This window comes from Alnus glutinosa, chromosome 1, assembly GCF_958979055.1.
Source record: "Alnus glutinosa chromosome 1, dhAlnGlut1.1, whole genome shotgun sequence".
NCBI classification, from domain to species: domain Eukaryota; kingdom Viridiplantae; phylum Streptophyta; class Magnoliopsida; order Fagales; family Betulaceae; genus Alnus; species Alnus glutinosa.
In genome coordinates this window covers 16,550,647-16,576,015 of record NC_084886.1, presented here as the reverse complement: position 1 = coordinate 16,576,015, position 25,369 = coordinate 16,550,647, and the positions used below count along the sequence as shown (strand labels likewise).

Sequence of the window (25,369 nt, the reverse complement as noted above, 5' to 3'; positions counted from 1 at the left end):
AACACGTGTCCATTACAATAAAAAAAAAATATAAATAAAGAAAACTTAAAAATTATTTTATTTTTTTAAAAAAATAAAAAATAGCAAATGGGTGGTTGCCGGGGGTGGCCGGGCCACGTTTAGGGGTGGCGCACGGCCTCTCCTAGGCCTGGGGTGGCCACATGTCGATTTCTTATTAAGTATAACGTAACAATCTAACGGAATTTATTAACTTGGCAGACCAAAAATAGGTTTAGGAAGTTATTCGTAATTATAGTTTACCACAGAGACCTTCCATAAACTTTTTATACCACATGGAGTAATTTGTAATGTAGGCCAACCCAAATGACTAATGATGCAATTATCTCTTGTGTCAATGTCCTCTCCTAAACTACCAAAAAATGTTAATGTCTCCCTAATAACAAAAATACATTTCATAAAATTACTAAAATAAAATAAAAACTTAAAAAAAATATTTAAAAAATATAAAATAACAAAAATTTATACAAAAAATATATATATATATATATATATAGTTTTTCTTCTTCTTTTTTTACGTTTTTTTTTTTTAAAAAAATATATATATATATAATTTTCAGTTATTTTTTTTCGTTTGTTTTTATAAAAAATAATAATAATAATAAATTTTTTTTTTTGTTTTTTCTTGAATTTTTAAAAAAATTTAAGTTGTTTTTTAAAAAATATTTTTTTTTACTTCTTTTACCTTTTTTTTTCTGAATTTATTAGGACATTTTTGTCTTACTCAAAAAAAAAAAAATTAGGATTATTTGTGTTTTTTGTTGGTCTTAGAGGGGCATTGCCATTTTTTTTAGTTTGAAGGAAAACATCGACATATTTGGCAAGTTGTTAAGAACATTGACAATCGAGTAGTAGTTTGAAGAAATATGTGTATTTTTTTTATTATTATTGAAATATCTCTTGCATTTAAATCTTCTAGAATGATCCATCATCCTCTTTAATAGGGAAAATATAGAGCAGTAGTTTAATATGCCGTAATCCTCCCATTCCCAACTTTTTAAGAGATAGCTGTCCCCTAATTTAAACCTCTTTGACAAAATGTAAGTTGCCGGTTTTTTTTTTTTCTTCAATTATTTCTATTGACAGGATATAAAAATTAAAACATGATTCTCTTGGCTTCATGTATTATTAAAAAAAATACTAATCTTTCAAATGCATGTCATCTCTGATCTTTTATATCTTAAAATCATAACTCTTCCCTCGTACACATGTTCAAAATCAAAATTATTTTCTTAGCATTTTAGAGAGAGAGAAGCTCTTATTTCCTAGAGAGATAAAGTTCTTTACCAGTTTGATGTTCGCCGGGGCCTCCCTTCCCCGGTGGTGGTGCCTCCTAGCCTTTTAAGCTATGGAGTTTTTTGTTCCTCCATGGTGTGTACCATTGAAGGGGTAGTTTTTCTTCTAGCCATTAGGGCTGTGGAGCTTTAGTTCTCCGAATCTTTTCTGAGCTCTAGAGTTTGTGTTGGTTTTGGTTGGTTTTTCTTCTTCTTCTTCTCGTTTTCTCTGACAGGAAGTTCATCTCGAGGCGTTCGGTGGGAGTTTTGTTACCGTTCGTGTCGCCAGTGGAGCTTTTTGGGCTTAATCTGTTTCGCTATTTTGATGCTAGATCTACACTTATCCATCGGCTTCTGAGAGACACGCGCCACTCAGATGGGTTCACCGGTGTTTTCTAGTTCTGCCATTGTTTGCTTCAGCCGTAGGGGTCATCGGTGACCAGCGCGTGATCGTCAGGCGCCAAGGAAGTCTTCTCTTTGAGCAGCGCGTGGAGGTCTCGTTTCGCCGTTTTTCGCCGTGCAAAGGCGGTGCCCGGGCACAGGGTGATTGATCTGTTGTTTGGCAGCTCCGGGGGAGGCGCGAGTTGTACACACGCCGGTCTCCGGCGATGACAGTGCCCCCTTCCGACGACTTGGGTTGATTTTCTGTTAGATGTGTTTGTGTATTCTCCAGTTGCTATGTACAGTTTTGCTTATGTGTGGCTCAAATTTTACTGGAATTTTCTTTGTTAGGGGAGCTTATTTGTAATTTTAGTAGAATTTGAGATTCTGTATAGGTAACTATTTTGTAAGTCAGATCCTTCTGGCTTAAGAGTGTGGGGTATGTCCCTCATTTCTCAAGATGTAAGCCTGTGGGCTTTTAGTATTTATAATAGCACATGCTATTAGTTCAAAAAAATAATAATAATTATTATTTTCATAAACCACTTTCAAATAGAACATATAATCTACTTATTTAGGTCCTTTCTTAAATACTCTTATTATGGACTGGGATATCACATTAGGTAGCTAATTAAGAAATGGTTTCTGTGGAACAGGTATCCACTTGACAATCCAACCGATTGGCCAAGATAGTGCTGCGATTCCAATGCATGCACCCCATTGCACCCAATTCAACCTTTCTGTATCTGCAAACTTCTTCAAAAACTCTACCATGATCACCTGAAGAACAATGGTTATCACAATGATCCCCAAAAACAATCTATTCTTGTGTATCCCCTTGAAGACGTTCTTCTTCTCGAGCTTCCTTGCATTGAATTCATTGAAGACTTGGCAAAGAACAAAAGTATTAAAGATTAAGGTCTCATTTACCTTCTTAGTCACACCAAAGATTGATTCACCTTTGAACTGCAGGGTCAAGAGGATGACTATTTGATATGAAGCTTGGGCTAAGAGGTTTCTCCACATAATGTTGGTGATGAGTGGCTCTGTCCGACCCACAGGTGGTTTATCCATCAGCTCCTTAGTGGGTTGCTCTGTCGCAAGAGCCAGAGCACCCAATGTATCCATGATCAAGTTCACCCACAATAACTGCACTGCTGTTAGCGGGACTTTACCAGTTGAAACTGCTGCCACAAAGTTGATCACCAAAGCAGCGACATTTACAGTAAGTTGAAATTGGATGAACTTCTGGATGTTGTTATAGACACATCTTCCCCACTTCAGAACTGTGGCCACGGAAGCAAAATTATCATCCAAAATGACAATGTCTGAGCTTTCCTTGGCCACCTCGGTGCCTTGAATCCCCATCGAAAGTCCTATATCAGCTTCTTTAAGTGCTGGTGCATCATTTGTGCCGTCGCCAGTAACTGCAACCACATGACCTTTTTGTTTCAAGCATTCTACCATCAAAAGTTTGTCAAAGGGAGAGGACCTTGCCATCACACAAATTTCATCAACTTTCTCCAATCTCTCCTCTGGCGTGTAGTTTCTGAATTCCACGCCTTCTACTACTGCTCCACTGACCATGTCTTGACCAGGCCTGAGTATCCCACACTCGGTGGCTATAGCTTTTGCAGTGAAAACATTGTCTCCCGTGATCATTTTAATGTTCACACCGGCATATTGGCAATCTTCCACAGCTTTCTTCACCCCTGGACGACATGGGTCCTTAAGCCCCACAAGTCCTAATAGGGTCAAACCATCTTCTTTTAGCTTTTTATTTTCTTGATCTTCTTCTGAAACCTGTTTATGCGCAAATGCAATGCACCGGAGGCTGCTAGCTGCCATACCTTGAATAATTTGCTCAAATTTCATCTTTTCAGCGTCATCCAGATCTTTTACAATTCCAGAAGCATCATAGTAACTTGAACACATCTTCAGTATCATCTCTGCAGCACCTTTCCAGTGTACATGGATTGTGTTGTCTACCTTTCTCCTCATAAGGACTCCGCTTCGTTTCTTCTGGGAATTAAATGCTTCAACGAAAAGAATCATACAACTTTGCATCAGTTGCTCCATTTCCATGTTTAGGTCCAGAACAGCCCATGAAAGAATTGCTTTTTCAGTGGGGCTACCTGAGAACTCGATTTCAGATCCTGAATTAGGCTTGTAAACACTACCGGTTGTGTTCAGAGCAACTCCTTCCTGGACCAATTCAAGAACGTATGGAGCAATTGATGAGTAAGAACCTGCTGCAAAAGTTTCTTTCCCCAACCAAAAATTAGTCACCTTCATTTGGTTGAGCGTGAGAGTGCCTGTTTTATCAGTACAAATGGTGGTGGCAGAGCCCATGGTCTCACAGGCAGAGAGCTTTCGCACCATTGCCTGATCAACCATCATTCTCTTCATGGAATAAGCAAGTGTGAGGGTGACGGCCAATGGCAAACCTTCTGGAATTGCAACCACAACTATAGTAACTGCAGCAGCAACAATCCCCACCACAGCGTTCACTATGTCATCAACCTTGGTCTTGCTGCCATTGAATTCTTTATTTCCATTATCATCTTCCGTATTTCCTGTGAAGTAGCGAACCAACAAGACTACGAGAACTAGGAAAGCGACTAGCAAACCAGCTTTACCTATTGATGAGGTTAACTTGTTGAGGCGAGCTTGTAAAGGTGTCTCTTCGTTTGTGTCACGGCTGATGGAGCTCATCATCTCGCCCCACGTTGTGTTCATGCCAACTGAAGTCACAAGCATCCGAGCATAGCCATCAGCCACCTTAGTACCCGAAACCAAAAATGGCTGACTGCAATTTACTTCTACATGGTCACTCTCCCCTGTCATGCTGGATTCATCCACTTGCAATGAGTGGCCGTCAAAGAATAGCCCGTCGGCTGGAACTTGATCTCCGATCTTTAAGCAAACGACATCTCCAACCACAATTTCAAATACTGAAATATGTTGACGCCTCCCAGCTCTGACAACATCAACTTGGATATTGTTGCTAACTTTCGATAACTTTTCAAATTGTCTGTTTTGCCTAAAGTTGCTAATGGAAGAAACAGCAATGACAAGAAGTATAGCAACAAATATGCTTCCGCCATCATACCAACCTTCTTTGATTCCATGCTCTTTAATGCCGAAAGCAAGAGAAAGTGTGGCACAGCCTAAAAGGATGAAAATGGTAAGATCCTTGAAGGCTTCCACTACAAAATGGAAGAAGCTCTTTGTAGGCGGTCTTTTATATGTGTTGGAGCCAAAAGCCTCATGTCGGAGAGCAATATCTTCAGCATCTCCTTGAATGCCGAATTCAACAGTGGCTTCAAGACTGGATGCTACTCCATCAACTCCTCCAATTTTTCGTAGCCTCTCAACATTTTTGTCTTTCACAAGTTGAATGAGACTGGTTTGATCAATTTTGAACCTTTTGTCAGGTTTGAGATCCACAATGGTGGAAGATGGACAATGAGAAAGCTCGGCATTTTTCTCTTCCACAAGTTGAGTGAGACGTTTGAGATTTATGATGATGAAAGATGGAGAGCATGAAACGCCAGCATTTTTCATCTCTGGAAGAGAATGAAGGCTGCCAACATTTTTTTCTTTCACAATTTTGAAGCTATTGCTTGGTGTGAGATCCACAATGGTGGAAGATGGACAACATGAAATCTCAGTAATATTTTTCTTTTGGGACAGAGAATCTTTGAAAAAAGATAGTAGGGTTCTAGAGCAATAGATGGTCACAAAAGCAGAGTGCCATCTCTTGTTGGGTAGGCTTAGGATTTCTGGCACATGAAGTATAGTCTCAATGCACACCAACTTTGGTGGGAGAATTGTAGCCATTGGTTTGGAAAGCACAAGAGGGGCGTAAAGGAAGCAAATCACTATAATCAATGATGCCTCAGGGAGATGGAGAAAAATAAAGTTCACTACTGTAAAGATGATGTGTAAGAAATCAAGGATTAATTGACAATGTAGGAATCAGAGATTTAAGTAAAAGCAATAATTCTTTTTTCTGTAAGTAACATATGAAGGATGTAAATTAATGAGCAAAAACCTGCTATGAATCAATGGAGGAAAGTGAGGATAATACAGATAGTACTCCTTGTGAAGAAAGGCTGGAGAATAGTAATATGGATATATAGAGATATGTTGCAGGATGTATTAAGTTGGGTTAAGTATCAACATTTTATAGCTAAATAACTAAATAGCTTAGTGGGTGGGTTTTGGTCTGATATCGTGTGTAAAAAGTTTTGTCCTTTGACCGAGTCGACCTATTTGACACGGAAACACGTCATCAAAACCCCGGACTTTGAGCAAATGGAATCCTATTATGTAAGTCCGGAGTTTATCCTGGCAATTCCCTTTCGTTTTGTCCATATTGACGCGCAAGCCAATCTTCTTCTGAATTCCTTTAAGTAGGAATAGAATAATTGATTTTTGGTGAAATGGTTTTGTTTAAGATTTGGAAAACCTCGATCTATAGCATACGTTTTAGGGAAACCTCTCACCAATTGCATGGAAAACAAAACGAAATTTCTTTTTTGTTACTATGAGATATAATTTCATATATATATCCCAAAGAAATTATAATGATTCGGTTGAAAATTAGAATAATTAATTTTGATATGACGACAAACTATCACTTATTAAGGTTTTAAATTATTAACTTCTTGGAAATTTATTGCCCCAGTGATCAGGAAGGTTCCTTACAAGTGGAAAGAACATTAGTCCAAATACGCAGAGGAATAACTTAAGAAGGCAGCAATTTCCACTTCCTATGACAACCGCAATTGGTAAGAAAAAAATGATGTTATTGTCTCATTTGGTTTGAATGGTTATTCTTATAGAATAACTTTCTTTTGATTGGTTATTGCTTACCATTTATAAGAATAGTTATTTTTATGGGATTATTTATTTTCTTACGAAAATGAATACCTACTCCTTTTAAAAAATTATCCATATCTCTCTCTCTCTCTAGACAACGAAATTAAATCATTTTTAACCCGTACACGAAAAGATATCACACTTTCCCTCTTTACATTGTAGCTTCTTGACATCCTTAAATTCTACAACAATATGCTTTCAAAATCAAGGGTGGTGTAATTTTTCCAGGTTTTTAGTAAATTTAGGACAATTCTAATGAAAACATATGCATTGTCCCCAAACTAAAGAATATGAACAGTTATTATATTTCACCTTCTCACATTCTTAATAATAGCTATTTATTTTCTTAATGAAATTGTCATCATACATGCCAAACGAGCTCTCAAGTTTTATTTGAAGTCATGATTGGTCAACCTCTCACTTTTGTTGTGACAAGGTAGGAGTGTACGTAAATGCGGATACGGTTATTTACAATATCTATATCCGTATTCGCAAAATGTTGATATTACTTTTAAATATTTGTTATATATCCTTATATTAAGTAATGATCATTTTTTAGCCTATTTTAGTCTTTCGGGGCCTTCTTTAGGTCTCTATTATAGCTTATTTTAAACTATTTTGAAAATAATCTGGGCATATTTTTAGTGATTTTGACTTGTTTTAATTTTTTTTTAGCCATAATGTTTTGAAAATGTATTGATTTCACATTACTTTTGTATTTTTGCTCAAGTACTACATGAGAAAGCAGCACAATCAACAAAAAAAAACTTAAAATAATGTAAACATAATCTATACCTAATCCAAATATTGATTATATGTAAACGGTATGCAGATGAAGTTATTAACCGTATTCGCATACTCTAAAATTGTTATTCGCATATGTTAATGCTTTTTGTAAACTGCATTCGCATGTGCGGATAGCAGATAATAAATGTGGCGCGGTTAATATCGACTCACATATGCACTCCTATAACTCATACCTCCGGAAGTTTTCAAGGGGTACCTCAATTAATTAGGGATTATGCCTCATGAAATAGAGGTCACTAGTTCGACTCGTTTTTTTTCCTCTTGTGCGGACATGTAAAAAAAAAAAAAAAAAAAAATATTTAAAAAAATAATAATAATAACTCATACCTCCGGAAGGGATTTTGGCTTTAGTGCGTAGATTCTACCGACTTCTCTTCCTTTTCCTCTCCATTCTCCAAGAAGAAAGGATGGTCTTTTGAGCATGTAAACAGGAAAAGCAGTTCAAGACTTCTTTTGGTTTTGTGACGGCTAAACAGTGGAGACGTCCTGGATCTCAGGCTGCGTCACAGATCTTTCAAGGTTCCCCACCGAAGTAAATCGGAACTGTTGCGCAGCCTTTGGACTTCGAGCCAGGCCTCACGGAACATTTCTAAGGAAAAGTCTGAAAGCGGATGCATGCGATCACATGCGCCGCCACGCCTGAGACGCAGCCAGCTTGTGATCATACATATATAACTTGGAATAAATTGACAGAGATATTATTTATTTTATTTTTTTGAACAGTTGACAGAGATATTATTATTAGCGTGAAACCTTAGTATAATAAGGGACCGATGCTGGACGGAACTAAAAAAATAATTTTGGGGGTTCAAAACTAAAAATATAAAATTTTAAAGGTAAAAAATTATTTTGAGGCGTCTATTTTATAAGAATTATTAAAATTTTATAACTTCTTTAAAAATTTAGAGGGCTCGAAACCCCAAGCATGAACGGAACCAGAAAGTATTATTGGCAAGGGCCAAGCCGCCAAGACATAAATTTCGAATATATTAAAATAGATAGGAGTAGGGGTCAAAGCATGAATATAAAATGAGAAATGCTTGGTTGTACATTCTTATCCCACTCTTGTTTACGTGGACCAATAATGTTGTTGAAAAAATAGGATCCCGGCCACTATACTCTCTTTACTATCTCTCACATTATTGGTCCAAGTACACAAGGGTGGGATGGGAGTGGGATGAGAGTGTACAACCAAGCATTTCTCATATAAAATATATTAAGATCGAAGATGAAATTAATATATAAAAATGAAATTAGCATCAATTCAATTTTTTAAAAAAATAAATAAACAAAAAAAAATTACAAAATAAGTGTTTCATAATACATTAAATTTCAATCAAAACACCTATCAAAATGGAATTCGTCATAAATTCATTTTCAATTTTGTTATGAAATCTAATTTTGACAATATTTATGACTGAAAATTTGGAAGTAATCTGCCTACGGCTATGTACATGAACCACCATATGTCGACTCTTCTATTTACATAATTCTACAATATATGTAAATTTTTAAATATAAGAAAACAAAAAATGACAACAATTGGTCGAATCCTACTTTTAATTAGACATAACAAAAATACTTTTGCACTGTCTCTCGGCGCAAATCATCTAAGAGATTTGCTAGTTGTGTTTCTACCAGCAATCCATGATGTTGTGAATGCTAATTATTTTACTTTATTTTATTTTTTAAGAAGAATGCTAATTATTTTATTGTCCAGCTGTTTTATTTCCTTTATTAGCATGCTTTATGCTATACTTTGGTTCTTTTTTTTTTTTTTTTTTTGTGTAATGAATAATTATATATAACTTTCACTTAATTTCTCAATTCTGCGAAAGTCTTTTTCAAATTTTTATTTGAAAATTAAAAAGGATTGAGTGGAGTTGGATTAGTTGGATCCTGGACATTTGGACGGCTCCACGTAACCGCTCTTTACGCCAATGAATAAAATTATTTTTCAGATTAATTTTTTTTTTTTTTCAAACTTCTAATTTTTTTTAAAAAAAAGAAATGGAGGGGGGACCCGGCAGGGCCCGTCATTGACCCCAAGCCTTAAGATGGTTCTTGCCCTGCCCCTGGAGAAATCATTGCGCCGAATTAGGGGTGGCCCAAGATGTACGTCTGTGGAATAAGGCTTTAAATTAAGAATAATGATTCAATGCCACCCAAATATATAATTTTTTACCACCTTGCTTATGTGACAAGGTGGAGGACCACCTTGCCACATAGACAAAGTGATGAAAAATTGTATATTTAGGTGGTAGTAAATCATTACTCTTAAATTAAATAGTAATAATATTAGAGAAATGTTAGGTGTATTTAAAATTTTACAAGAGAGTTTGACTAACTGATGTGGAACTTCATAAGTGGCTCCACATCGGTTTAATAGTGAAATAAGTTAAAAAAATATTTCAGTACATAAAGACAAAAATGCCCCTTCCATCTATTGGTAAATATAGCACGCCGGAAACACAGCATACCGCCAGAAATTCCCGACCACTCACCTCGACACCTAATCTCCGGCCAAATAGGCGGGAATCCGGCCAGTCTGGTCAGGAAAGGGCCAGATCCCGGCCATCCCCGCTAGCCGACCGGGATCCGGTAGCTATGGCCGGGAACAGCTAGATTCCGTCCAGCTGGGCGAGATCCGACCATTCTGTCCGGGGAACGGCCAGATCCCGTCCATCCTGGCTGTTCCGGGCCAGATCCCGTCTAGCCGGGAAGGATCGGATCCGGTCGTTCTGTTCGGGGAACGGCCGGATCCCGTCCAGCCTGCCGGGATCCGGCCGTTCTGTCCGGGAACGACCGGGATCCGGCTGTTATGGCCGGAGAACGGGGTCGCCGGTGAGAACTGGATCCGATGATGGGAAGAGGATCTGGCCCATTTTTCTCATGACTGATGATGAATGGTATTTTTGTATTTGTATAACATGCTACGTAAGTTAGTAAAACTCTCTTGGTAAAAGTTTAAGTACCCCTTCATTTCTCATAATATTATAATTAAATTTTCTCTTTTTTTTTTTCTTTCTTTAAAGAAAAAAAAAAAAAAAAAAAAAAAACCTATTAAGACCGCAATTATGGTAAAGATGTTAATTAATGCTCTTTAGTTATGGCCGCAACTATAGTAAAAAAATAATTACAAAGAATTAAAAGCTAAGATATTGAGATGAGTAATGCTATAATGAGGATTAGAGTCTTTCTTGTATCTTCCAAAAAGTCTTGTGACTTTTAAAATCATTATTAAATTCAATGGTAATTTTAAAAATTACATGACAGTTGGAAAGACACAAGGATTAGTCCTCCTTTGTCCTTATAGAATTACTCTTTCTCTTTAACTTAAAACCAATATGTTGTCTAAATTCGTTCATTAAAATATTATTTAGAATAAAATAATATTCATTTTGCGCAAATTAAATTCTCATAAAAACAATTATATGTGGCTCAATACAAAATATGCCATCTGTTGAAACTAAATGTCTCGTAGCAAATATGAATTCTACGTGTCGTTTGGATAAAATTAAGAGCAAAAGGCAAGAAAAACGATTTTCAAATAAAAAATAAACTAGAAATTAAAACAAATATTATTTACTTAATATTTAAATATAGAAAAGGTCACACTTTAATTTTTTCGCTTTAAGCCATCCATAAGTATAATATACCAAGAGACCCACTTAATAAAAAGGGAAATTTGGTTAAAATTCCATGAGTTCTTGCGCGATTTCAATTTACTCCCTCGATTTTAAAATCCGAATCTTACTCTTTAGGTTTTTGCTCGGTTGGTTTTTATGTAAGAAAAAATATCTCGGACTCTGAAATATATTTCACTCTGTTTCGTTGCTGGGAAAGTATGGGAAAAGAAAAAAGAAAAGGAAAAACAAGAGGGGGGGGGGAGGGGGGGGGAATTTAGACCAACCAAATGTTCAAGTTTTTCTTTTATTATTAATTATTTTTTAGCTATGATGCAATCCAATACGCCATAACAATTTCTTTGTTACCCATTGAAGAGATGAGCGATCTTGGAGAGGCAGAGGGTTCCATTCAGACTGTTGAAGGAGCAGTCTATGGTGTTGGAGGACGATGGCCGTAGAAAAGACATAAATAATAAAAATTAATAATTTAATGATATATAGCTATTGTGAAATTTATTTAGATAGTGAACTAAAAATTATTTAGGTTCCCTAAATTAAGAGAAAATCAATAAATCATTGGGAAGCTGATGTGAACGCTCTAACTATGCGGATGCGGTTAGTAAAAACACGATGTGGATATCAAAAGTTGATATCTGTGTTTTAGGGATAAGGCTGCGAATATTTCAAATAACCGCATCTACGTCCACATGTATACCCCTACCCTGTGGGAGTGGCCGAGCAAGCCACTCCTTTGCTAATGGTGCGAACTAGGGGTGTACCTATGGATATCCACGCGGTTATTTGCGACATCCGCAAAATGCGAATATTACTTTTAGGTATCCACACTTGCATCCGCATCATTTTTACTATCAGAACCGTGCAATTATAATTATCCATTATCCCCAAATAGGTAATGAGCATATTTTAATGGTTCGTTTGGGTATTGAATTTTGAGAATTCTAATTCTATTTACAAATATCGAGGTAAAAAATTGTGTTTGGATGTTGAATTTTGAGATTGAAAAATATTATATTTTAATGGTAAAAAATGATTGAAAGTTTAAAAAGTTGTGTATAATGATTGGTATTTTGAAAAGTTGTGTAAAATAATAATTTAAATAATAATAATTTATTATATATTGATTATTTAATTAAAAAACAAATAAATAATTTTTTTTAAAAAAAAATTAAAATTAAAATTAAAAAAAATGATGCAGGGGTGGCTGCCAACCGGTCGGGGGAGGCCGCACGGCCACCCCCGCTGGTCGGGGGTGGCGGCGCGATCACCCCCGATGCGCAGCCCCCGACCAGCGGGGGAGGCCGCGCGGCCACCCCCAAGGGTCGGGGGTGGTCGCGTGGCCACCCCCAAGTTGGCAGCCACCCTTTGTTTTTTTAATTAATTTCTTTTAATTTTTTTTTATTTAAATTTGTATTATTTTATTATTTAAAAAGTCATGATACATATATATACATATATATATATATATATATATATATATATATCATGACTTTTTAGTCACAATGGACGAATGTGAGTAAAAATTAGGGAATTAATTAGGAGGGGAGACCTCTTTTTTCTCTTGTTCGTTGAAACAAAGCTACCGAGGTCGATAGAGTCAGAATAAGTTGTTGGTCTTTGATTGTGAAGCGTGGAAAAAAGTGCTTCGATCTCCATCAATGTTTCTGTCAACACATCAAGAAAAAACGTATGCTCCAACATCCCTCCCAATTCCTTGGCTTTTCCTACTACACACGCAAAGAAATAAAAAATAAGAAAAAAAAAAAAAAAAGGTAAAAGGAAATGAGATGACAACCGATAATTCTGATTATGATCGTCTACAATTATTTGTTAGAAGTGTAAACGATTCAGACAGGTGATTGTGAGATATCACTTATGAGACTTATCTGACCAAATAAAAATTGAGGTGCCTAATCATTTACTTTGTCATGTGAGTCCCGTAAGTGATATCTCACAATTGCCTACCCAAATCGTCTACGATTCGGATAAATAATTGTAGACGATTCGAATTCCAATTCTGTTAGTGTGACATGTCAGAGCCGATAAAAAAATTGTGATACGTGTTTTATTTAAGCCAATGTCACACTAACATAATCGCTTAAGTTAGTTGAAAAAAATTGACCGTAGAAAGTAAATTATTTTTTTTGCAATACTTCTTAAACTTTTGACTCTATTTTAATACACTGAGGAACTAACTGTAAATCAAATAAAGTACATAAACTGTTTTTAAAAATAATTTTGACAGAGTTTTAGTCTTTTAGGCTTATTTTGAAACTATAATGCAACACCAAAATAATAAGTAAAACCGAGAAAAAAAAAAATTAGATAATGGGCACAACTTCAAAATATTCATGGTAATCAATAGATTCAATACTCAAAAGACACAACCTTACATTTTTTATCCATGATTCAATAAGCACAACAATTAAGTCTACAAACATAATAAGAATATAAATTACAAATCCAACATAAAAATAAAAACTAATATTACAAATTCATAATATAAAAAACATAAATTATCTAAATATTACTTATTCATAAGTGAAATATATATATAATATCCACACCCGCACTTGCAGATAGTGATTTTAACTATTCACATCCACGTGTGTGAATAGCGGGTAGGTGCGAATAGCAGATACGGGCGGTTAATATCCGCCCGCATATACACCCCTAGTGCGAACCCCTCCTTTACTATTGGTATGGTGGTGGTTGTCCCCATTGAAGGGGCGGAGGGGTCTCCAATTTTTAAATTTTTTTTTTTCTTTCAGATTTTGGTGTTTGTAATAAAAATACAAAATTAATTTTTAACATGTTGCATGTGTCATGGCAAAACCACATATGTGGCATTAAACCTATTCCGCAAATGTACAAAACGGACCCCAAGGGATGAGGGCCTGTTATTTTACATTAACTAAACGTGAGACTTGCTTATATATATATACTTAAACGCGTATTCCAACAGATATTACAATTTTTAGTATACTTTTGTTACAGATTATGGGGCTACTGGGTGTCAGCCACAGATATATATAACACAATCACTCTCTGTTAATTTGGTGTGATGCCCAGCTGTTGGTACCAAAAATTATAGTTTAACGTCACAATCAATTTTGCTAGCATGTCGGTTTACCTGGTATGTGTTATTTGGGCTTCTATCCTGTCGGTTCAACCTTACAATTGGTTCTCAATCTCAGACATGCATGGTTTCAGTACTCTTAATTTCTCTGTTGTTCTTTTATATTACGGCCCTTTGGTATTTTCACCCAGGATCGATCTCTCTTCTCAAACTACTTTTTTCTTTTTTGAAGATCAGAAAATTAGTTCATGAGTTACAAGAAAAAGAAAGTTACTGCCCCAGATGGATGCAATATGGTATAATCATTTCCATGGCTAATTTTTAGTTTAAAAATGGGTGTAGTGGATTTCCACCAACTTTTCTTTTCTGCTCATCTACTTAATTAGAAAAGGGAGGGGGAGGGGTCCAACTAGTTAACTTTTGAGCAGGTAGACAGGTAGAGAGTTCCAAAGAAAAATGCTCAGCTATGATGGAGTTGGCCTTAAAAATATATCTGCTTCTAGCCACCCAGCATCTAGAATAAGCTTTCATGGCCCTTATCAAAAGCCATTATTCCATACCCATGGCAGAAGAAAAAGAATGTTTGGACGGCCAGCTCACTATGAAGACCTCATTCTAGCCGACCATTTGTAATGACCTAAGAAAAGCGCTAGTCACATCTGCCTTGTTACTCCAAAAGAACTCGTCAATTATGAGCTTCCTAGAATCATTTAAAACCCATGAGCTCTTTTATAATCCATCAACTTTATGTGAGCTAAACCCATAATGTTATCATTAAGCCCGTCATGCACGTACACGGCGTTACTAGGTGGCTTTGATACTATTTGTAACGATTCAACAATAGAGATCTTCAAATCTAAGCTGAATTAAACAAACATCTAAACCAAAAGTTTAATATTATATTGTGACATCTGTACTTGTGTTTTAGATTCCATCCATATGCTATGACCCTTTTTAATCAGCTCGTCGGTCCTGCTCAAAGGATGCCTGGCCAAAGGTATAGTAGTTAGGAATTTAGCAGAACATAATCATATGGGCAGGCCACTGATGGGCTACACAAGGCACATTGAGTCGCCAACAAAGAACTTTTTATTTAGTTAACAATGGATACTATAAAATTCATCATCACAGAATATCAATGTCAGATAAAGAAAAGAGAATAAGATGACCCAATGAGGCTTATGCTTTAAGCAATACCAGTGAAGTAGATGTTTTAATCTAGTATTAATGCTCTGGCAGTCTCAGAGGGATGAAGCTGTCCTCAAATTTTTATAGCCATATGCATGTGAATATCATCATCGTCTTCATGGTATGGAGTTCTTAGAATTGTACATTTTTCAATTTCAAGTCTCTTTAAGTTATATACTGCTACTGAAGGACTCCATCCCTGCTTCATTATATTGCAGGAGTTGGCAAAGTAGGCATGGGCAATGAGATGGGTAACAATAACACATCTGGTCTAAAAGGTAAGGCAACTTGTAAAGGCCATTGATACTTTCTTTAGCTCTGACTTTGCTGAAACATGTGTTTTTCTTGGTTTTCCATATCATATTGCTTGTACAAATGCAGAAGAAGATAACACACTTGCTATAGATTCCAAAAACTTGTTTAACAAGGCTGCTGATGCAGACAATGTTAAAGGAGAAAATCAAACAGTTCCAACAGTACCTGAAGCCAAAGATTTTCACGAGAAAGTAACAGGGTTGGCTTCAGATGATCCAACAGAAGCAAAAGACCCTCATATTGAAAATGAGAGACCAGGTGGTAGAGGTTGGTAATTTTGCTCTTATTGATAATTGTTAAATCACTGTCTGTTCCAAAAGCTTAAGCTTACAAGAATTTGTGATATTGATTTCAACACTCTTTCATGTGCGGGCTCAAACTCTCACTCGACAAGTGAGGTCCAATACATAGAATATTTAACTAAAATAAAGGGTGAATTATGGAGTCAGGGTTCGAACTTGTGACCTCTGTTCTGATACCATGTTAAATCATCAATTCTCTTAAGCCGATAAAAATGAGTGAAATTATTCATCTAATTAATATTCAAATAATAACACGTGCTTAAATTCATCAACCTTTAGCTGTTAATCAATTGATAAGTCCATAGACTTTAACTTCGGCCTCTTGCTTCTATAGAACAAGAAGAAAATGAAGTTCATCCTCCCACTGAATCTCCAAAAGCAGTAATGGAATCAATTGAAGCAAGCAGTCAAAATAATGAAATCAGACCAGCTCCTTGGCAAAAAGATTCAGAAGTCCCTCCTCCTACTGAATCTCCTAGAACAGTGATGGAATCAATTGAAGCATGCAGTGAAAATAATGAAACCAGAGCAGCTCCTACGCAAAAAGATTTAGAAGTTCATCCTCCAACTGAATCTCCTAAAGCAGTGATGGAATCAATTGAAACATGCAGCGAAAATAATGAAAAGACAGTAGTTCATGAAAAGACAGTAGATTCAATTTTGGAGGAGATTCTATTGGTAACAAGTGATCATAAGCTTCAGAAGCAATCTCCCGTAAATGAAGGTTAGTATACTCAATCTAAGTAGTTTAAAGAACCTTATTTCAATTCATAGATTTCAATTTGGCCTTTTTCTTCTATAGAGCAAGAAGAAAATGAAGTTCATCCTTCTGATGAATCTTTAAAAGCAGCAAAATCAATTGAAGCAATTGGCGAACATAATGAAATCAAACCAGCATCTTCGCCAAACGATTCAGAAGTTCATGAGATGCCAATAGACTCAAATTTGGAGGAGAATATATTGGGAACAAGTCATCATCAGCTTGAGAAGCAGGCTCCCATCAGTGAAGGTCAGCATAGTCAGTCCAATAATTTTGAAGTAACCTTTTCCTAGCATTCATGTTAGATTTTGAATTATTTTTCATTGCTTTCTTATATTTCATAATGGTATGAGTAACCTGTTTGGGTTTGCGTTTAGGATCTTAAAAGGTGATTTTAGTACATGAAAAGCTGATCCAAGCAAAAATGATTCAAATGAATCTGTTTGGTAAAAGACTTAAAAAGCTTTTCTTTCTTTTTTTCTTTTTTTTTTTACTTTTCTACTCTAAAATGCTCAAAACTGCATTATGGGGAAAGCTTGAAAATGAGGCTTTTTCTAAAAAGCTCTTCAGGCTTTTCTATGGCAAAAGCTTTATTTCCAGACGTAATCCCAAACAGGCTCTAAGTCATGTAAATATATAAACATATATACCAAAACCAACTTAAGACCTTTGTGTTTGTTTGCTGCAAACTGCAACAGAGGAAGAGAGGACCAGAAATTCAACTTTTAATACTGAATCTACACCAAATGATCCAGAACCTCAACAATCTTTACATTTAGATTCCGATCAACATGCATTGGATGAAGTTAATGCTAACCTATCTGAAGAAGATAGCAGTAATCCACTGCAAGGAAATGAGGATTTTCTAGGATCTAGTTTAGAATGTGCTAGTGAGGAGAATAGTCACTTCTTAGGCCCTGACATATCAAACAATCTGAGTGACAATCCTATTGTGGAAAAGAAAATGGGTGAATCGTTCGGAAAAGAAGCACCATCCCAAGAAGAAAAGATGCCACACACACAGAAAATTGAGATTATGAATGGAGACAATGTAGGGTTTGATTTGAGCAGTTTGACAACAAGAACATCAGACACTCCAAGAAGAGTTGGGGACAAATCCAATGAGGAGTTATCTATTAAGGACGATTCAATTAGGAGTGATTCCTTGAATTTACAACTTGAAAATCGTGTGCTGGATAATTCATTAAACTCCCATCAAGAAGTTTCTGAACCCGAGGACAAATGCATGGTTCTTACTGAAGAAACCAAAATAATAGGAAGTGGTTCAGAAATTGAAGAGGCGCCACATGAGTACAACGCAACTCAGTTCTGTGAAGAGCCAGTGAAAGAAGCAAAGACTGAAATTGAGGACTATGAAATGAGAAGCCTGGTTGATATTTCTAGTAATCTCAGGAGTACTACAAAAGACTGTCAAATTGAGGAGGTAAAGGTTGCTGAGAATGCTTGCCAAGTCGGTGTGTGTGTTAGCAACCAAAATAAGACTTCTGATGGACACAACAAGGGCTCAGAACAGGAGCTTCTGGTGGTTTCTGAGCGTGAAACGGTTCCTATTCAAGCAGAGTTGATTGTAACAGATTGCAGATGTGAAGAGGGGCAACCGGAGGAGAAGAAAATTGTGGAAGAAGTAGAGGACAAAGCAGAAGCTTCATATGCCACAGTGAATGATACAGAAGGAAGTAAAACCACAAAACAATGTCTGGCTCAACCACTTCTGATTGAGCAGGCAGAAGCTTTTCTCTCACAGATTTCGGCTTCTATGATCAGAATTCAAGAAGTACACGAAAGTTTGGAAAGGAATAGCACTGAATCAAATCCTGATAACATGAACACCCATGCATATGTCCAGATGCGAAAGTCCCGTAGTTTTGATTTTGATCTCCGAGTTGAAGCAAGAGGAAAAGAGTCAGATCAAACCCCACTACTCTTTCAGGATAAGGCTGCAATGGAGAGGTCATCAAGCCAGGCTGATGTTTTGCATGTTGGATACAACCAAGACGTCTTACAGTATCAGTTAAGGGCCATGGAAGAGAAGGTCATCACATTGGAAAGAAGTGATTCTGAGAAGTCAAGAACTCCATTCTTAGGCCTCTTGAAAGAAGAAGAAGAAGAAGATCAAATTGTGGTCACACCACGGAAACAAGAAGCAACCAGAGAATTGTGTAACTTGTCTACTAAGGAAGCCGCATCAACTCCACCTAAAGGTAAAGAGAAGCGTAAGCCCAGGTCTTCCTTCTTTGGCAACTGCATGTGTTGTGCGGCAGTGATTAATTAAGTTCCTAAAAGAAATTAATCAATTCCAGTTTCTTTTTTGATTTGTTGTGGTTGGTTTTCTTTCTGACTATTTTTTTATTTTTATTTTTCTGAAAAATGGAGTTTTGATCCGGAGACGCTGTTGGTTTGTTTGTATATTGAGATAGACCAGCAAAGAGGGTCCATTGTTTAATTTGTTTGTATTCTTTTTCCCCCTGCCCTCATCTATGGACTTACTATATTGTGAGGTAACGTACCCTTTGTGTAATTCTATTCTTTTTTTTTTACATATCATATATATATTCTGAGGAGAGAATTGAAATGGTTTGAAGAAGAAATTGTCATAGAGGCAGATTTCCTGCCTTCGATTGCAAGTCATTATTTGTAGTAGAATGATATTGAAAGCTTAAACTTGAAATATTATGTTTCATCACACAGTCTTTTTGTACTGCTATGCTGCTTCTTCTTTTTTGAGCAACTTGGCCATTACCCAACGATCACCCCAAAAGCAACAAATATAGTGCATGAAATTAAAACTACAAATGAAACAAGAAATAGATCCACAAAGAAAGGGTCGATCGAAAAGAGAGTCGCCTTGAGCAGTATGTGATGTTGTTTGATGATTGGACCGCTAAAAAAATAGTACACTGATGATGGCTACTACTAGCGCAGTTGACCGCACGCCGATTGTCCAGTTAAGGAGACCTGCAAAACAGGCAAGGGTGACTCGTTGGGATGCCGTCAAAGAACACTTAGATGCCTAAGTCAGTGAAGAATTTTGAGAGGAATAGAAAATTATAAAAATGGTAAAGGATTAGATTTTTTACCTGCTACCTACTGTGAACTCCAATTTATAGGGAATGTGATGTAGTAACCTAGACCACATGACACCATTCAATTGGGGTATTACCCCTAAGCGTCCGACATCCTGTCAGTACAGATTGCTCACTTCTTAGCACTCGACATCCTTTCAGTACAGGCCACTCTGCCTAGGTGTGTGGTAGATAGGGTCATCGTGACATGAGCGGTGGCAGATAAACACTCTCCTTGGTATAGTCATCAGAGTGATCTTATCGTTTGTTTTTATAGGCAGTTGTCTGTGTTCCCCTTTCAACATGTCTGTTGGCAACTCCCATGAGGGAATGGGCTAACCCGTCAGCACTGGCCCTCATCGACGGACAAGCACAAAAAAGCTCGAGGATAGATGGGCTTTGTTGGGCTTGATTCCAAAGGGGGCCTTTAGTAATAAGGCCAGAGAAACAATGTTCTTGGGCTCTTGGCAGTGGGCGACGATGAGGATGAGAAGCCAAGACGTCTCCGCCTGCTTTTGGGCAGGCGCTGACGTTGCTTTTGTTAAATTTTGAGCTTCCTATTAATTCTGGCCCCGGTTTTCTTTCGAGTTAAAGAGACAAGCTTCTAATAATTTGGCACCGTAAAGCGGGCTTGGGTCGATTCCCTCAAGTTCATTGAATTGCTTGTGAGCTTGAGGGCTCAAATTTCAGAGCTCAGCTCGACCAAAGAGGGATTCAGTGTCGGATTAGATTTGTGATTTTAAAATATGCGATTTGAAAAAATAATTTTTAAAAATACAATTAAGTGTTTAGCCTTTAAATCGCAGTTTGACATTTAAAATCTGCGCTTTCAAAAAAGCATTCATTGCCTGTGATTTGAAAAATCAGATTTTCTACATTTTCAAACCTTAATATTTTAAAAATGCAATTCCCAAACGATTCACTTTTTGCGATATGATTTAAAATTGTACTTTTTATCTACGAAATCGCAATCTCAAAAGCACCCTCCAATCCCACACAATAATTAGAGTAAGATTAGGGTGCAATAGAGTTTTCTTAAATTGTTTATTTTAAGTTGATAGTCTAGATTGTGCTAGCAATGTAAAAAGAAAATAAAGTAAGTCGAGCATTTTAGGTGGTATGGTCGAAGCACTTCTTTTTGTTAAGACGGTGGTTCGGCCACTTCAAACCACTTCATTTTGGAGGGTGGCCAAACTACCTTTGTTTAATAGTGATTCAATCACCCCAAAATGATGGTTCAAGGGTGGTTGAACCACCCCCGACCAAAGAGAGGTTGTTCCGAAGTAGTCGAACCATCCGTTTTGGACAAGGAGATCGTTCTTTAACTACCAATCACCCAACTCAAACTTTTTCTTTTCTTTTTTTTGTTGGCACGATCTACAAAAAAATCTATTGCACCCCAGATATTGCATAGAATCTGAATCCGACGTAGAGAATTAAGCGTTTAGCGTTGGGCGATTTCACTCCAATTAAGCTAATAACTCGGAAGAATTTATTGATTTGAAAAATGTGGATTTAAGCTTTATTTGTTTCAACGTGAAAACGTTTTTATAAAACGTTAATAGTATTTTCGGGCATTTGACGCACATAATAAACTTGCATGATCAAATGTAAAACAGTTCCTCTTTCTCCAAAAAAAAAAAAAAAATAGTTTAAATTTAAAAGAAAAACAAAAACAAAAACAACTTTCCCAAGTCTCTATCTTCTTCCTTTCACACCCAACGTGAAACATCGTCAAGCCGTGTTATCTTTACTTTCTCCTCTTCGGATTCTTATCTTTACTTTCAACTTTAAGGTAGTCATCCAAAAATAAAAAATAAAAAATAAAAAAAACAAAAACTCTACTTAATGGTGGCAATTCGTGTTCGCATGTCGGGTTCGGGTTGTGTCGAAGCATGGATATAAGATTATAAAAGTTAATTCTGACCCGATCTATTTAATTAAACGGGTCAGACATCTAAATCCTAACCTATTAATTTCGTGTTGGTTCATGTAAAAAATTGACAGCCTTTATATTATGTAATATTCGTGTCATGTCTAGGCTTGATCGAGTATAAGACTATACAAGTCAAACATAACTCGACCTATTTAATTAAACAGGTCAAACCCCTCAACCCTAATACTCTAATTTTGCGTTAGGTTCGTAGGTCGTGTAAAAAATTATCAGCCTTAACTTTAGTCATCCTTAAGTAAAAAATTGTCAGCCCTAAATGTCACGTGTCAAGTTCAGATTATGTTGAGACATAAGTATAGGACTATATATGTCAACTCTAACCCAGCCCATTTAATTAAATGGGTCAAATCCTCCAAGTCTAACCCACTAATTTCTTATTGGATTAATCGAATTTGCGAGTTGTGTAAAAAATTATCTGTTTTACCACAAAGTAACCAAATGAAACCCAAGCCATACGTACGTTTGGATTTTCCTCTTAAAATTGAAGTTACTTATGGTCCGTTTGGATTTACGATTTCAAAAAATGCAATATAAAAATAACAATTTTAAAATGTGTAGTTTGAAAAAATAATTTTTTAAAACACAGTTAAACGTTTGGTAAAATTGCAAGTTAGCCTTTAAAATTGTGTTTTCAAAAAAATACCCATTTGCCTACAATTTGAAAACACAGAAATCTACTTTTTTAAAACACAATTCTCAAATAATTTATTTTTTACAATTTAATTTAAAACAATACTTTTTATATATAAAATCATAATTTCAAGCACACGGCTCAAGAATTATCACTACTTTGACGACATCACATTTGAATGAGAGGAACCGCCTAGAAAACTGATAGTGTGACACCTGGTTCTATACACACTAATGTAACGCCTGATTCACATGATCATCAGGATAGCTTTAATATTTGAGGGGTAGAGGGACAAGGTCGCAGGGGGAGAGAGAAAACTCTCTTGCTTTAAAAAACAATGATTGATTCTGTACCCTCATTCCCTTCCCTGATCTCTCAGATTCTCAAGGTTAAATATTTTTCAAACTTTTCTTTTTTAAATTCTGAGGTTGGGAAAAGACCATCTTTCATTTGGCGAAGCTTCATGGCAGCAAAAGACCTTCTTTCCCATTGTATTATTTGGAGAATAGGTGATGGGACTTCCATTAAAGTTTGGGGAGACAATTGGTTGCCTAACATTGGATCTTTGAGTTTCCATTCTGGACTGAGTTTGCCTTGTGATGCAAAGGTGTCTGATCTTATAGATGTCTCTGTTAAGGGTTGGAACTATGCTTTAATTGATAACTCTTTTTTCTGCCTATATTGCAAACATTATTAAAAATATTCCTTTATACCCTTCATTGCCTCCGAATAAAAATCATTTGGAATGGTACTTTAAATGGTGTGGTTTTTGTTAAAAGTGCCTATCATATGGCCTTAGATTTGCTGAGACGAAAGAATAGGGAGTGCTCATCCAGTTCTAGCAGTAGTGAATTCTGAAAAGAAAAAAAAATTGGGCAGTTAAAGCTCCTAATGCTTCAAAATTTTTTCTTTGGAGAGCTTGTCAAAATGTGTTACCTACTAAACATAATTTATTAAGGAAGGGTGTGGTTGATAATGATCTATGTCCTTGTTGTCAGTTAGAAGTGGAGTCTGTGATACATGCTCTATGGAATTGCCCGGGTGCTCAAGATGTGTGGGGCTGTGGTCCTATTCTATTTCAAAAATGCCCTTCTATTTTTTCGGACATGGCAGAACTTGTTTCTTATTTATTTACTAGACTGAATGATGATTTAATGAGTTTAACTGTGGTTGTTTTTCATAGAATCTGGTTGCGAAGGAACAAGCTGATCTTTGAAGAGCAGTTTTCTTCTCCCATGAAGGTGTTCATTGAAGCTTCTCAGTTTTTTGAAGACTTTAAAATGTATGATTTGAGGGAGCCTTTGTTAAAGGTCCCCAATGCTGAAGGGTCAAATATATGTAAGTTTTGGAAATCCCCAAATGCTGGTTTTGTGAAAGTTAATTGGGATGCATCTTTGAACTTAAATTCTGGTATGATTGGTTTGGGTTGTGCGATTAGAAATGAGGATGGTTCTGTTATTAGTGCAAAATGCAGTGCTTGTAAGGCTCTTGTGGATTCTTTATGTGCAGAAGCTATGGCTGCCCTATTTACTCTGGAATTTTGTTGTGAAATGGGTTTTGTTAACATTGAAAGCGAGGGTGATTCTCTGCAAGTCATCAAAGGTTTATGTAGTCCAGAATTCTCCCTTGACAAAATTAGGCACTTTATGGATGCTATTAAACAGAAAGTTTATTGTTTTTCTGTTTGTAAATGGAGTCATTGTTGTAGAGAAGCAAATGAAGTGGCACATATTCTAGCTGGAAAGGCTTCCTCAAAATGCTTATCTCATGTTTGAATTGAGGACTTGCCTTTTTTTTTTATTTCTTCTACTTCTTTTAGAGACCTTTTGACCTCTAGACTGTAATGGTCATCTTTTTTAATGAAAAGACGTTCTTTGTTAAAAAAAAAAAAAAAAAAAATTGAAAATAGTCAAATAAATAAAAATTTAAAAAAAAAAAAAAAAAAAACACCTTTGACCTCATGAAATTTCGAAAAGATTTCGTAATCCTCTCACAAATCAGAAAAAATAAAAAAAATAAAATAAAATCAGATCCCCCAAATATTTAAAAGAAAAATACATCTGAATGTTATCTAGAATTTCAAAGTTTTGCCCCAATATCTAAAGAAACAACGACCTTTTCTAGGAGATTTGTTTTTTTGTTTTATTCAAACTAGAATGTTTAATATGAGTAGAGTAGGCCCATCAAAAAAATATGAGTAGAGTAGGAGTAATTGCCTATGGATTTAAGAATCAAAATATGATTTTATTATTATTATTATTTTCTTCCCTTTTTCTTATCGACAAACAGAAACTTATGATCCAATTGATATAGTACTATTTTGATTTTTCACTCCTTATTGATGAGAAATTAAAATATCAGACATTTTGAACATATTGTTATACTAATACTCTGTTTGTTTCAAGGTAAAATGATTTTTAAAAAATAATTTTTAGCATTTTACAGTGTTTGGTATGAGCAAAAATAATGGACAATGAAAATTATTTTCTGTTTGACCGTAAAAGCCTCTTTAATTTTCATAAAACGAAAATCGTTTTCTGAAATTAAACTCTTCGTCCTTGCATGCACGTTTGTGGAAATCTGCCATTATCGGGTATCGGAGTTTGTTGATAGCTCGAATGTCCCGAATTTTAATATTCGATTGCCAGAATTCATACGGCACCAGAATCCAACAACGACCGGCAACCGTTGCCAGATTCCGGCGGACCAAATTTCGATTGAATCTGGCCGGAATCCAGCCGGCTCTGGCCAGATTTGGCCAAAATGACATGGATTCGGCCATTGAAACGTCTGGATCCGACCAAAATGGCCAAGATCCAGTCGAATCCAGCCGGATCTGGTGGAGGCCGGCCGAAATCTAATCATTTTGGCTGGAACCGGCCATAGCTCGCCGAAATCCGACAACGGCCATCGAACTTGGCTGGATTCTGGCGGCAGTTATCAAACTCTGTTTTTTTTGCATTTTGTAATTTTTTTTGCGAGCCAAAGACCGAAAAATATTTTCGAGAAAATTATTTTTTCTAAAAATGATTTCACCAAAAAC

At 36.2% G+C, this 25,369-nt stretch overlaps 2 protein-coding genes and 1 long non-coding RNA gene across 6 annotated transcripts; 1 reads left to right on the top strand and 2 right to left on the bottom strand.

Moving 5' to 3' along the window:
* Nucleotides 1-2,174: 2,174 nt before the first annotated feature.
* LOC133874952 (putative calcium-transporting ATPase 13, plasma membrane-type) lies at nt 2,175-5,828 on the bottom strand. Its single transcript, XM_062312902.1, has one exon. It carries the CDS (start codon nt 5,514-5,516, stop codon nt 2,301-2,303), a length of 3,216 nt encoding a protein of 1,071 aa, XP_062168886.1. The 5' UTR covers nt 5,517-5,828; the 3' UTR covers nt 2,175-2,300.
* A 9,304-nt stretch (nt 5,829-15,132) lies between these two features.
* On the top strand, nt 15,133-19,181 carry LOC133874925 (uncharacterized). Of its 4 annotated transcripts, none has more exons than XM_062312866.1 (6): nt 15,133-15,402; nt 15,500-15,559; nt 15,666-15,863; nt 16,233-16,622; nt 16,701-16,907; nt 17,357-19,181. In XM_062312866.1, exons 2-6 carry the CDS (start codon nt 15,517-15,519, stop codon nt 18,949-18,951), a joined length of 2,433 nt encoding a protein of 810 aa, XP_062168850.1. In that variant the 5' UTR covers nt 15,133-15,402; nt 15,500-15,516; the 3' UTR covers nt 18,952-19,181. The 4 variants fall into 4 exon arrangements, with proteins under 4 accessions (XP_062168850.1, XP_062168857.1, XP_062168840.1 ...); XM_062312873.1 differs by having other exon boundaries at nt 15,663-15,863; nt 16,749-16,907; XM_062312856.1 differs by having other exon boundaries at nt 15,663-15,863.
* Nucleotides 19,182-19,369: 188 nt separating this feature from the next.
* On the bottom strand, nt 19,370-19,963 carry LOC133874945 (uncharacterized). Its single transcript, XR_009901410.1, has 2 exons — nt 19,757-19,963; nt 19,370-19,634 (listed from the first exon to the last, which is right to left on the bottom strand). It is a non-coding gene; the product is annotated as an uncharacterized LOC133874945 (long non-coding RNA).
* Nucleotides 19,964-25,369: the final 5,406 nt, after the last annotated feature.